At 36.7% G+C, this 15,259-nt stretch overlaps 1 protein-coding gene across 25 annotated transcripts in view; it reads left to right on the top strand.

The window, feature by feature from the left end:
• Positions 1–15,259, top strand: part of Sorbs2 (sorbin and SH3 domain containing 2) — a 169,863-nt gene that overhangs the window by 85,570 nt on the left and 69,034 nt on the right. For 15 of the 25 annotated variants that reach the window (XM_076853730.1, XM_076853726.1, XM_076853729.1 and 12 more), the window contains 2 exons: positions 1,902–1,928; positions 2,165–2,289. In XM_076853730.1, coding sequence (XP_076709845.1) covers positions 1,902–1,928; positions 2,165–2,289 — 152 coding nt within the window. Of the gene's footprint in view, positions 1–1,901; positions 1,929–2,164; positions 2,290–3,216; positions 3,856–15,259 lie in introns of all 25 variants that reach the window. The other 10 variants (XM_076853724.1, XM_076853712.1, XM_076853723.1 and 7 more) reach the window with 2 other exon arrangements.

Here is a 15,259-nt window from a genome sequence, read left to right as displayed (position 1 = left end):
AGGCCTTTCAGCAGAGAGCACCATTATTAATATCTCATGTTTCTTTAGCACACCCTGGTCCATAATTGGGCCTAGAGAGACTGACCTCTGATTTTCCCATGTATGGTTTCTTAGGGTCCTGTAATCTCTGATGTGATCAACAATGTGAAGAAACAGGGTTTGCCCCCTACAAACTGTCAATGACAGGAGATTGCCTCACATAAAAACATCACACCCTTCAGACCAGCTTAGTATGCCCTCCCATCTAACCACTTACACCTCCACATATCTGGCTCCTATGACCTCACTCCTCAGCACATACTACATACCCTCTTTTTTCATCCTATCAAACCAAGAGAAAAATAAACTCCCTATTCTCAAGCAAATAATTATAATATAAATAACAATCATTATTAATTCATTGTTTTTTTTCCTTAAGTCCCCAAATTTGTTCTTTGTCCACAGTGTGTGACACCCTAGTCATTACTAAATCTCTCTTCCTAAATGTCCCAAACAAAATTCCAGAGACTGCTCTGCATCACTAGACTATGTTTGTTTTCTTTATAGAGTCTTCAACATTATTTAACTGAATTAAATGACGAATTTCAATCTTCACCTTCCATCAAATTCTGGCAATAGAATCCAGTACATTTCATGCATAAATCTTCAAAGTTATTTTTACTGTTTGGTATTCATTTTATGACTCCAGTTTTTCATTCATTAGAGCTAAAATCCATACTATTTTCCGGTTTTATAAAGAATGGGAATTTGTTAGTCTTCTCTAACTCACCCGGGCTAGAGTCATTCTAAGTTACTCTGTGCTGATTCATATTTATTTTTCTTCCTTTGATTTGGGAAAAAAAAAAAATCTGTCTGAAAGGCCTTGCCTAAAGGAGAGAACGAGAATATATAAAATTAAATAGGGTTTCCTAAATATTTATGCTTCTACCATCCCAAATTTAGTGTTCAGAGTTCAAAATAATTATACCCTATACATGAGAAGAAGAAAAAAGTCACTGAAGTAATAGTAATTTAATAATGGTCCCAGGTAACAAGTAGAAGGAATTGGACAGTTAAATGCCCCTAGGAGTCTTTCCAAGTTCAAGGTTTTATATATCTAAGAGCAATTGACCATATTGTATAATAGAACCACACATCCAAATTGATAACTTTAAATGTGAACATTGGGCACATTTGATTACCCCAAATGTACATACAGAAGATCCTTGAATGCATAATTCCAATAAAATCAATAATAAATATGGGATTGAGCCAATTTCCAACTGCATTACCAAGAGTGATTTAAGCTACTGAAATTTATTTTCCAAGATTCATTAGTTAAAGGACAATGGAATGCATTTTAACAGCTCTTTCATATTTTAAATTTAAATGATTTTTAAATAACAATAGGAAGAAAATTCAAAAGTAACAGAAGTATCTCATGATCTGATAGAAACAATGCAAACTATTAAAAAAAATTCATCTCTAGCACAGAAGTTAAATAAAGTCAGTAACAACAAGGCTTTTACCAGTTATGGGTCTGCTCATTTGATTTAATGCTATGAAAAACATCCATTATTTACGAACCAGATCCTTTTAGATCCTTTAATTCAATATTCAGAAATTCATGTAAGAAATTCATGGGTAACAATAATCTTAAAATTATATGGCTGCAGCATTATTGGGGAGAAAAATTAGTGTTTGATATATGTGTTAATTATATATTATGGTTATTTAGTAAATGACATTTCCATTGAAGTTAAAATTAATGCACAAACCTCTCATTATATTTAAAGTACCCAGAGTTTTAGAACTGAGATAATGTCTACAAAAATAATGCACATAGTTCTTCACCAACTATTTTCACTGGATTGTTCAGTTATTGTACCCTTGCATTAATTTCAATATTTTTTTTCTTTCAGGGCGTGATTCTCATTCACCAGACTCAGGTACAGAAAAGATATTCTGAAAACTATTACATTTAGTATGAGGATTTTTTTATACATATCCATAGCCACATTGTTGATCTCATGTTAAACTTAAATTTCATTTATTTCTATGCATTTTAAATGAAAATTCTAGTAAGAATGTTTCCATTTTAGAAATAAAAATAAATTTTCGGAAAAAAAAATGTTTATGTGAACCCAGATATTTTTGTATCCAATTTGTTTTCCCTTAATAAAAGCGTGGAGATCTTACAATGATCGAAATCAAGAGACACTGAATGGAGATGCTACATATTCCTCTCTTGCAGCAAAAGGTTTTAGAAGTGTTCGACCAAACCTGCAAGAAAAGAAATCACCAACTCAGGTAATCCTGCACACTCTTCTTTTCTGTGTTACTTTAAAGCATGGTTATTAAAGCTTTAGAATCTCTTTCTTAGCAACCTCTTTCTTAGTCTTTTCTTTTTAATATACATTTGCTTTTGAATTTGCTTTGCTTGCCAGACTTCTATTTACAAGAACAAATTTTAAGTTCAAAACAAGTGTTTCATGTTTTTTATGGGTTTTTGTTTTGTTTTGTTTTGTTTTTTTCTGATTAAGCTCATAAAAGTAAGCCATCTTCTAACATAATGTTTAGGATACATTCTAATTCTGAAGAAGCTGGCAGCTGATGTTTTGGATTTCAAAGTCATAAGGTTAACAATACATTATGTGTTCAATAAATACGAGTTATGCAACTATTCACTCTGAAAACTAAAGGGATTCTGTGTTGAAGATTTGAGTAAAATTGTGCCACAAGCATGAGAAATATTATAAAACTATGTGACTAATTAACCATAGACCTTGAGGTCTAAAAATATGCCAAGAGAACATATGTTCATTTTTAACATAATTTCCCAGAATGTGGATGGAGGCAACTTTATAATATTATTTTTTTAAATCAGGGATTAAAGCCAGGGGCACTTAACCAATGAGATACATTCTCCAGCCTGTTTTATATTTTTCTTTTGAAATAGGATCTTGCTAAGTTGCTGAGGCTGCCTTTGAACTTGTGATCCTCCTGCCTCAGCCTCCCTAACCACTAGATTATAGATGTGCACCCTTACTCCTGGCTAAAATAGGAATTTTAATAGGAATGAAAATGATAATTTAATCTAGCCAACAGAATGTAAAGCATAGTGAGAAAAGAGAGATTGTTCTACCTTTAAGGGCAGGTTTCTTTCATGACTAACTTTAACTTTCTCTGTTTTTCCTTCAATGTTATTTCTTTTTCCGGATGCTTTTGGCCATCTAGGCACCCCTTCCACCAGCCAGAAAAGAGAGCTCTTGTAGCTTCTTGATAACCAATCACAGAAAGCCTGACATTTTAGACTCATTGGTAACTAACCCACAAATTCCTTCCTGTACAGAATACTTTACTAACAAAGAACCTCTTCACACAACTATGCATTCTAGTGACAATTCTAGCCAGACAATCGTATATTCTGAAGAATCCAACACAACTGTGTCATATACACAAAAAATCACTAATCCTCTCCCAACAGCTCCCAGAATAGGTTCTGCTCCCTTCGCTGACAGTACCCCATTGCTACAAGAGGACTACACACAAGATTCTCATACTCGGAGAATTTCTACCATGAAACTAACTCAGAACCAGGATCTAGGAAGTAGCAACCCCATGAGTTCTCCACAGTTCTCCAAACCTATTGAAGTACCATTATTTCTCAAAAGGCCTTCCTCACCACCCCCTAACCCAGAGCCCGAGATACACACAGCATCTCTTTCCATTCAAATAGCTCCCCTTTCAGGAAAAGATCCTGAAAGCCACAAACAGCTTCCTGAGCTTCCTCCAGAGACTACAAAGATACCTCCTCAGCAAGAGAAACAAATGTCTGCAGTTGCTGTGGCCTCTCAGTCCTCAGACTGCCGGGTGGTACATTACACTTTCCAGTCTCTTCTTCATGTGCATAATAGAGACTCTTAACTCCTTTGGTTTGGGCTTCTTACATAAACTAATGCTTTGTTTGTTTCCAAGTAGGAAGGAAAAGGAGAAAGAAACCATCTTACAATTAGAATTTAAAAGTTGACTAAATCTACCAGTACATTTCCAGGTATATTTTAATTAAACACCCACACACACACACACACACACACACACACACACACACTTTTATCCAGAAATCAGTTCTAGAAATTTCTTCCTCCTAGATATGTTTTAGAAATCACTGAAGGGTCAGTTCTTTAAGACACTGCAAACCACTTCAATACTTAAAGTACTTTCAGATTTCAAAGAGATTTTTATCCTACCAGATGTTTTGGTAGCTAATTTGATTTGAGTGTACACATTTTCTTAAGATAATTGTCAATAATTCACTCTAGCAGGAAATGTTCATCACAATATCAAGCAGTGTTTATTCCTTTGTAGCTCAATGTTCATTTTCACTGAAACTAGATTAGTTTATCATGTCAGAAAGGATAGTGAACTAATCAACTTTTATTACCCAGATTTTTAGGAAGCAAAGATTTTCATATACGTAAAATCCTGTCATAGCATCATTGTGCTGACATTTATTATTTGTTTAGAAGAGAAATGCGCTCTGTTATTTTTGGATTTTCCATGAAATAATGTAGTGTTCAGAGCAGAAATTTGAAGAACAAACTACAGAATTTAATCCAGGCTCTATCACTGACTGTCATAAAGAATCCATTACTAAATTTTCTGGAGTCTGAACAAAGAAATCAGAATATTAACTCATAGGTCGTGGGAAGACTGGGAAGCTATTAGAGGTAATCTACTCAGGACAGAGCGAACGCTCAATAAATGATAACCACTAATGAAAAACATAATACTAGCAGCAATAGCAGTCATGAAAGTATTGAAAACAATAGGACCTAAGTAAATAGCTTGTATAATACTATTTACTGCAGCTGAGTTGTTAAATATCATCCACAACACAACTTTGAAGAGAGTCTTCAATAGATATCTGACACCAAGATCCTCTATCCATCCATAATGTAGAAAACTTAAATAAAGATGATTAAAATATAAGATGTATTAAAATATCCCCTTCATTAGCTAATCATAATATACAAAACTCATTCAGGAGAGCAAACTTTTTGGATTAACATTAATATCTTTGGAGAGCCCACAGGTAATAAGATAATATTAATAATAAAAGCAGCTAGTAAATAATAAGGTTTTCCCATATGCAGGCATTGCCCTATTGATTATTTCCATCATCAATATGTATTGATTATGTATTATTACAACTATTTTATAGATAAGGCAACTGAGGCACCAAAGTGAGTTGCTTCCCCCGTCAGAATACAAACCCAATGGCCACAGAGCTTGTCCTCAAAAGAACTATGATACCTCTCCTTGCGAAATAGTTACTAACTAGTGACAAGGAGACATGGGGCTATGACATAAGGAGAAATAAGGCAGAGGTCTTGATGGGGCCCAAGAGCTCAGGATGGTCTGAGGAAGCAAAATCAATCTGAGTCTGAAGAGCCAAAGCTGTGCTAGCATCAGGGAGCTGACTTGGGTCTCAGATTGTGTCCCTACAGGAAGCAGGGGTCGGCGAAGTCACAGGGACATTTAGAACTATTGGACTCATCTAATATAGTTTGGTTCCTCAAAACGGTTTTATTATGTTTGAAAACCTAACTTTGATCATTTCCATGGTTTTGTCACTATCCAGGCTGAGGATAGTGGGTCTCCACTATCTAATAAATATTAATCAACTTCTATCAGCCAGATTTTTAGGAAGTAAAGATTTCCATATATGTAAAATTCTGTCATCGCATCATTGTGTAATTGATAATCCCCAGAGGATTAGCATGATCCCAAAATTAAGATTCAAGATTCTGCTACTTTTATTCATTCAACAAATATTTATTGGGTACTTGCTATATGTTAAGGTTCTAGTGACAGAGCTGGAGTTGAAGCCATGTGTGTGTGGGGAGAGGCAAATGTTAATAAAAACTTAAGTAATTTATCTACATTAGAAAGACATTGTGGAAATGTGATTAAGCAATGCTAAGCAGAGAGATGGGGAGCCCAGGCCACGTTAAAACAGGTTAGTCAAATAGATATCATTGAAAGGACAGAACGGCATTGAAGTGGGGACAAATATTCTAGGCAGAGGGAACATCCAGTGCAAAGACTTTAAGGCTGAAGCATGTTGCTGCCATTCAGGGTCCAAGGTCGGACCAGCAAGGAAGCCAGAGAGGAAGTGAGGCCTAGAGTAATAGGAAGTGGAGTCACAGAAAACAAAGGCCAACTGACCGAAGTCCTTGGAAGCCATTGCAAAGATTTTGACTCTTATCCTCAGTAAAAATGGGAATCGCTGAAGGATTTTGAGGCTGCTACTATAATTATTTGACTTACATCCTAACCAACTCATTCTAGCAGGGACATTGAGAACAAACCTACCTTAGGGCCAGAAAGCGAGCAGGCAAACCCATTAGGAAAATATAAATTCAGTGAGAAACAATGGTGACTGAAAGCCAGGGGGAAGCAGTAGGGGTGGTGAGAAATTCAACTCTGTGGCTGTATTTCAGAAGTACAGTACAAGGGACTTCCTGGCAGATTGCTCATGGGGCGTGAGAGGAAGAGTCAAGGTTGACATCAGCTGAGAGGGTGGTGTTGCCATCAACAGAGACCAAACAACCGTGGGCAGAGCAGGTCAGGGAAACAGATACTATTTGGGACATGATTTTTTCTTTCTTTTTCTTTCTTTTTTTTTTTTTTTTTTTTTGGTACTAGGGATTGAACCCAGGGTCACTGAGTCACATCCCCAACCCTTTTGTGTTGTTGATATTTATCATTATTATTATTATTATTATTATTATTATTATTGTTGTTGTTATTATTATTGAGACAGGGTGTCACTAAATTGTTTAGGGTCTTGCTAAGTTGCTGAGGTTGGCCCAAAACTTGCAATCCTCCTGCCTCACCCTCCAGTGTCACGGGATTCCAGGTGTGCACCACCACGTCCAGCTGGGACATGATGACTTTGAGGTGTCTCTAAGACACCCACAGGGAGAGGTGAAGTGTGAAGTTGGATACAAGACTCTGGAATTCAGGAAATAAGTTCACAGTTAAAGCCATCAGTTTATAGATGTTTCTCATAGCCATGAGAATGAGTGAGGTCAACAGGGAACGAGTATGGAGAAAAGAAGATACCCAAGAATTGAGACTAAGCAAATCCCAATATTAATAGAAAAAACCAGCCCAGGAGACTGAAAGCCATGTTCTCAGAGGGAGGAAATCCAGGGATATGGGGCAGGTGAATAGACAAGAGAGGAAATCACTCAGAGAAGGAATGGTTCACTGTGCAAGTGCTGCAGACGGGGCAAGTGTAAGACGGAATTTGAAAACCTAGTCTTGACTTTTGGAGTGCAATTAAGAAAATCTGGGAGGAGAGCAAATGGACCGTCAGATCTTCCAAGGTGATATTAACGTAGGACCTTCTGACTAGTTATTCTCCCTTCTTGAGCCTCAGTTTGTTCATCTATTAAATGGAGCTAATAATAGCATTCATCTGCTACAGTTACCTTGAGGCTTAAGTAAGATAATGCATATAGGAAGGCTGGCATAGTGCCTGTTACACAGTAATTCTTCAACATAGAGTAACCGTTATTATTTTGAAATGATGTAATTTTTACAAATTATGGGCCTGATTGGGGAAAAGAAATATATTATTTTTAAGACTACTTCATTTTTATACTGGTAAATAAGACTTTTCTTCATCAGACTTATAGTTTGTTTCAAGATAGAGTGTGTCCTAACAGTCAAAAAAGGAAGCATAAAGCTGTTGCAGTTTTAATTGTCTTATTTTTTATTCTGGTAAGAACAGGTACCATGAGATCTACCTTCTTAACAAATTTGAAGTGTCCTCTACAGTGTAGTCAACTACAGGCATAATGTCATACAGAAGATCTCTACAGTTCACTCATCATGCATAAATGAAACTGCACACATTGAAAGCAATTCAATTCTACCTCCCCACAGCCCCTGGCGAATACCACTCTCCTTTCTGCTTTCATGGGTTTCACTGTGTTAGATGCCTCGCATAAGGGGAATCACGCAGTATTCATCTTTCTGTGACTAGTTTACTTCACTTACATAATGTCCTCCAGATTCACCCAAGTTGTAACATATTGCAAGATTGTCTTTTTTTAATGCAAAAGGATATTCCATTGTATGTATATGCTACATTTTCCTTATCAATTCATCTATTGATGGACATTTAATTTGTTTTCACATCATTACTATTGTAATATACATCATCTTTAACCCTCATTTTCCATTTAATGGTTTTTTACACAAGCGACCTTTCCATTTTAAATACTTACATTTCACATTCTTGCAAGAAATCTTAGTAAACATCAAGCACTATAAGCCATACTCTATAAATCAGTCAAATATGTGCTATTGTAAAAAATTAGTTTCTCAAGAAATTAGAAGACCAAGAAACAAAAGCAATCTACACTAAGGACTGGAAAACAAATTTTAATACTGTAGAAGTTTCATTTACATATGACTATTAATATGAAAGTCTGACCGTTAGTGTAAATAGATGACTATAGGCTACTGTTAGAGGAATTCTCTCCATATCTGACAATTTGACATATGGTTTGTCAACTGCACATTTTAAAATTTACCTCCCACAAATTTATGTATAGAAAGACGACAAAATGAGGCATGTTATCCTTCTGTTGCTGTGTGAACAAATATACCGTTGCTAAAATTGTCACACTGTTCTCAGTGTCAGATGTGTGAAAGTCTAAACCAGACGCTTTGAAAAGACAGCAAAAAGCTATACCTGGTCTTTGATGGCGTTTGTACGTGCTGTGCTCTTTGCATCTAAGGGATAAACTTGGCCCTTCTGTTATGAAACAACATAATCAATCATTTGCCAAAGACTTCCACAGCAACTACTGCACATATGTTGGGGACACAAAGGGGAATTTATCTGACTGTCAAGTAGATCAGAGAGAAAACTCATTTCTTTTGCTCCATGGGATCAATATGTAGAAATTAAGGAAGGCAGAGTAAGGAATAAGTGTCAGCTGTGTGGAAATGATAGAAAAAGTACAAACTACAGAGTATACTTTCTGGATCATCCCCATAAGTACCAGATCTGATCTTTGATGTATTCCATTAGTCTGGCCAACCAATGTTCTGTAACCACTTTGCTATGAATTTACAAGATCTTTGACAATGTCTTCATCTGATGTGTGTGTGTGTGTGTGTGTGTGTGTGTGTGTTTGTAAGAGAAAGACTGAATGTTAGAGAATATTTGGGATTATTATCCCCATTTAAAAATCATAAGAATCTTGAAATCCTCTGCATCTCCCAAAAGGTGGGCAATTAGCTTCTTCTTGGACTTACTTTCCTTAAATCATACATATTCATCCTGTGGAGCAAGAAGAGTTGAAGTTTTCTTCCTACTATTGACAGTTTTCATATTACTGTCTTCTCTCTATCCTGTTTTTTTGTGCAAAGCATCCCATGCCTTCTAAGCATGTTTGTTTTTTTAAAAAAATAACAGTTATTACAACACATTAGGCACTGTGCCAAGCACCTTTCTTACATTATCTCATTTAATTTTTCACAAACTTTATGAAATGGGTTTTACTTATGCTCATATTTTACATATAAGGAAACTGAGGCCAAGGAAGATGATACAACTTGACCAAGTCTACCTGACTGCACATCCAAGGCCACCAGGAGCCTCTCCCGCCTGTTGTCAAACAATATGACTTACATCTTTTGCAATTTGTTAACCTCACAGACAAACAACAAACAAAAACCTGCTAAATCCCTTTGTTTGCTGTTGAATACATGCCCCACATGTTCCTTGAGAAATGAGGCCTAGAAGCTCAGTGGCTAAAGATGTTAAAGGGAAGATGTTAATATCTTAGTCCCCAAGGCCCTGTCAAGCTGAAGAGAAAATATGGAACATAAAGCTGAAGAGAAAATATGTCCCTCTACATATACATTTGTGTATGTTTTTAACGGTTTTATTTCTAGAGTATTTGGATCTTTTAAAAATACTGAGTACTTGAAATATAGGTTTACTAAAATGAATTATTCTAAGTTCAGATGATTTTATTTACCAAAAAAACCAAATTCATCATAAATTTATTTCATCTTAAGTCAAACAAAAAATTATTAAACTCTTTATTGGTCAAGAGGAAATTGCCAAACATGACTATTCTCTCAATTAAACATGAGATCAGCAAAGATGTAGAGTTTGGAAACACTATTGCTGGCATATGCTTTCATAAAAAATCATGGACACAGTTGGGCATGGTGGCACATGACTCTAATCCTAGTGGCTTGGGAAGCTGAGGCAGGAGGATTGTGAGTTCAAAGCCAGTCTCAGCAATGTTGAGGTGCTAAGCAACTCAGTGAGACCCTGTCTCTAAACAAAATACAAAAATAAGGCTGGGGATGTGGCTTAATGGTTGAGCACCCCTAAATTCAGTCCCCAGTACCTCCTGCAAAAAAAATCATGTACACAAACTGTTCTTTTTTCCTCAGTCTCCAACATGGCTTGGCATAACACTGGTCTTTATTTAAACTTTGGAAATTTTATTCAGTATGGACTTTTGTTTGCATTGATTTTTTTCCCTAAGATTGCATTCAAATAATGTTTATTTCAGTTACTGAGCTCTTATCTCTCAGTTGAATATTTGCCCCCCAATAAGTCCTTCACTCACCTCATCCTGCCACGCCATGCACTGTCTTCCTAACCCAGCTTCACACCAAGTCCACATCCACCTTCCCTCTTTCCATCTCCATCTTCTACATCTACAGAGTCAACAAACTGGTGGTTTGAGGCCTAATGACTACTGATATGCTGTGGTTGTCACAGAGTTAATTTCATTTTAATGAAATTTTTAATTTTAATTTAATTTTTATTTTTAATGATATCACACATGACATGGTCATTTTAGAGAGAATGCTTTAGCTTGTGACATCTTTCAAGTCAAAGGACATTGGACAGATCAATCCTGCCTTTGGGGAATATGCTTTCTCCATTCTGTCCTGGTTCCCAGCATTCTCTGTGTTACCTGGTATCTGGTTTGATTTGCATAGTCCAGATGGCTTCCTGGTCCATGGCAGGCACATGAGTTTTCAATGCTTACCTCCAGCTTACTGTGCTTTTTCCACTTCTGACATCTACCTTCCTCTGAGTTCCCTTGCTCTTCATTACTCAGAGAGCCCCAGACTTGATTTAGTCACCTTTCTCATCCACAGGTTCTCCTTAGCATTCTGGATTGAATTCAGTTGGACCAACAGGCTCAATGCTATTTTTAATAATCAGGTGAAATAGGGATGCCAAGCTTTGGGAAGTTTCCCTTTCTTTGTAAAGACCAGGCAGCAGCTCACTGGTGTTTTTAGCTCCTCCCTCAATATTTAGCAAAAACAAAAAGCATTTCAAATTCATAAAAAGTTAGTGATCCTTGACCCATAATCAGACAGCTTAGCTTTACATAGTTTTGCAAAGGAGACATAAAACAGGGTGATTTTCTGCAGTCATCTCTGCCACTACACGCAAATAAAGTTGCTACAGTAGTGTAGTCCAGAGCAAGATAATACTTCTTCCTCCCTCCTTTTTTTTCACATTCATTTGCTTCTTTTCTCACATTTTCTGGGGAAATGTATATGAGATGGTTCCCTCTGCTCTTCTGTCCAGGGGTATTTCATTAGTGTGGAGATTAAGGTCATATAAAAGGATTCCAAGGTATTTCAAAACTTTACTTAAAAAATGAATAGTTAGCCTGGCACAGTGGCACATAATCCCAGCAGCTTGGGAGGCTGAGGAAGAAGGATGGCAAGTTCAAAGCCAGCCTCAGCAAAAATGAGGCACTAAGCAACTCAGTGAGACCCTGTCTTTAAATAAAAAATATAAAATAGGGCTGAGGATGTGGCTCAATGGTTGGGTGCCCTTAAGTTCAATCCTCAGTACCCCCCCCCAAAAAAAAATAGTTGGGTGACCAACTACTGAATTTTACAGTTCTAGCTATAGAAATAAATGTAATATGATTCATCAAGAAGCAAGTATTTCACATTACCTTCACGTTACGCATACACACATACACCCTACACTTATACACATGCCCCACATACATACCTTAAGAGACTCAAAATTGTGACCATGTCAGGAGGCAGTGAGAAAAATTCAAAAGATGAAACAGTTCTCTTTGGAAAAATGAATTAATGGATAAAGACCATTCCCGGATGCAATGCCATACAAACAGTCTGATAACCCGGGTGATTATGGGAAGAATATGCCTTAGTTTTTGACATGTTTCACATCAAAGGACATGAAGAGTCAATCTCATGAGAGTTGAAGTCATTAAATTTTTCTAATTTTTAAAGGGACCAAAAACACATTTAAGCAGATGACTCAACTTCTTTTTTATTGTTTAAAATATTTAACAGAATTTTCACTTAGTATACACAAATTTAAAGATCCATGGAATATTTTCATGATTATATGGAAGCTAGTTTAGTGAAAGCACATTACAGTAAGAAATTCCACTGACTCTATCCAAAGAGTGCTTCATATTGAATTTCATTCAGACTTGAATCAAAATTTGATGTATTTAATTATAATTATTATAGTTTCATAAAATTGTAGCTCTGTCCCAATAAAATCTACAATAATTATAAATGTTTTCTAATACAGTGGATACACTCCCATTTAAACCTTTTGAGTCTAGGTAACCCAGACTTGAAATCAATCAGTTAGTTCTAGAGATTTTAAAAATCATAAACAGTAAGAAAAAAATCATTTAAAATGACTATGTTTAAACAATAACAATAACAAAGCTTATTAAATAAAAATAGAATATGGAAATCTGTCTTTTTATGCAGGGTTGGAATTTCTTAACTTCGTTGGATTAAGGATGTGCTTTAAAGAATGCATGAGCCCCTGAGGATAGGGCTGAAGATGTGGCTCAATGGTTGAGTGCCCCTGAGTTCAATCCCCAGTACCTCCCCAAAAAGAAATAGCTGGGTGACCAACTATTGAATTTTACAGTTCCAGCTATAGAAACAAATGTAATATGATTCGTCAAGAAGCAAGTATTTCTGTTTATACAGAACCTTATGTATGCCTGAATTTTTACAATTTTCCTAAGAGAAGAATCAAGAGCTTTCTAAGGGATCTATGACCCATAGAGAAATTTTTATGTGGTGCATTTTAAGTATTCAATTAAAAGTCTGAGGCAAAAAAAATTAATTATGACTTTTATGAGGCCCTCAACCTACATGACATCAGCTGCTATGAAAATTACGGCTGGCCAAGGACACCAAATGGTACCACTTAAATCTTTACTAGGCAATATTGCTAAGTTTATACAATTCTTTTTAATCCACATCCCTCCTTGATGATAATATCCCATAATGCTTTTAGCCATCTTACACCTGGCAGGGTCTCAAATACCCCAAGATCCTGTATTCTGCAAGGAGGGGAGACTAAAAGGGAAAAGTTGCTTTGAAGTTTCATTCATTCACGGAGTTTTATGATTATCATTATATTTAATACGTGTGGTCAGACACCATCAAAATTATGAGATGAATGCAAAAATGTTTAAAGGACCCTCTTCTCCCTTCCTGCTGCAGACAATCCCTCCAACATATATGCATTTTATAAACAGCTTTGATGATCTTAAACCTTTTATTTCTCCTTCCGTTTCTTTCTCCTTTTCCTGAGATTTAACGTTAGCTCTAATCAAGGACGGTGCCTTCTAACCATTCCCACTGGCTGGTTTTTCTTTTCACTTCATTTTCACACATAAGAACTTCTATTTGCACTGCTATTTTAAAGTTCAGTTGTTTTTTTCATGTTTCAGTGAAATCAACAGACTCAACGAGTGGAAAGGAAACAAATCCCCTTTCCACTTAGTTGTTTTTTAGTTTGATCAGTATTTAAATTCATACGTCAGAAAAAAAAAATGAGGCAAACTGATTTATAGTTTGGGGACATTATGGCCATGGGGAGACCACAGGAAGAACTATGCTACAAGGCTTCTCTTGTGAAGGTCAAACTAATACTGCCAAGCCGTGGACAATCTGATATCGTTTTGCTGTCTTCAGGACAAAAAGCTCAAACTTTTGAGGGAGAAATCCCTTATGTCAACACTCACAGCTCCTACTACCCAAACTTAGTTTGCAGTGCCGTGTGAAAACTAGTCTTGTTTCCAAAAAACACTGCCTGGCTTCGTTTTCTTCATGTTTCCATGTTTTCTCTGTACTGTGTGGTTGACACCTAATCCATCTGAGTGTATTTTCTTAAAGTGCTTGCAAATAAAACCAATGCTTTGCCTTCTCCGCCCCATTGCCAAACAGAGATGTTTTTGTTCATTGGATAATTCATATCTGTTCTTATTATTTTTCCTCAAACTCAGCGTGGAAATCAGCACTTAGCTGCCAGTGTGTTGGAGGTAAATGCTTCACAGACACACAGACAAACCACATCAGAAGCTGCTTCTTCGTGCCCTTTTCCTGGGATTCCTTTTAACCAAAAAGGAATCACTTTTGCAGCAGATAGAGGCTCCAGCCCAGCAAGGCCACCTGATGATCTGGGGCCTCCGTGCCTGCCTAAGCCCCAGAGCCTTTCACACTGTTCCTATAAACACCCTCTCCTAGCTCCTGAAAGCCTTGTCCACAGCCACGACCCAGGCTCTCTCAGGACAGACTCCTCCCTGGGCGAGCAGTCCTCCCGCTCTGAGAGCGAGTCCTCCGCATCCATTCTAGCTGAGCTGCAGATGGGTAACCCTGACACCACTGACTGTTCTGAGACACCTTCCCCAACCTGGGGTCAGAGGTCTGCTGTGACAGATGGCACCACCTTAACCACCCCTGCCACCACTCATGTAATTATTCTTCCTTCCTTCGCCTCCACCGTTTTTTACAAAGACTGATTTCTTGTCTGCCATCTTGTTATGCAGCTGAACATTTTTTTTTCACATAGGTGTTGATGAGTAAACCAATTCTATACCATCTGCCAGGGAGATGCACTACAGTCATCCTCATTAAGATTACTTCGAGCTATAAAATTTACTTATATTTTCTTCATTTAGTTTAGAGTTACTTGTGATTTCTCCAAAATGGTTTACTTATGGCTTAGTATATGGTTATGGCTGGTGAATTGTACAGTGATTTTCCTTAATATGAGTTATCTCAGAAAGTTAAATAAGTATACTGTTATAATTAGAATATAGAGAACGTCTAAAATGTTTCAAAAATTTTAATCCAATGTTAATACCTGGTAGATAACATTTTTCCTCACTGACTCATATTAGTGGTCCTA

Source organism: Callospermophilus lateralis, chromosome 4 (genome assembly GCF_048772815.1).
Source record: "Callospermophilus lateralis isolate mCalLat2 chromosome 4, mCalLat2.hap1, whole genome shotgun sequence".
NCBI lineage: Eukaryota > Metazoa > Chordata > Mammalia > Rodentia > Sciuridae > Callospermophilus > Callospermophilus lateralis.
This window is presented reverse-complemented; position numbering and strand designations above follow the sequence as displayed.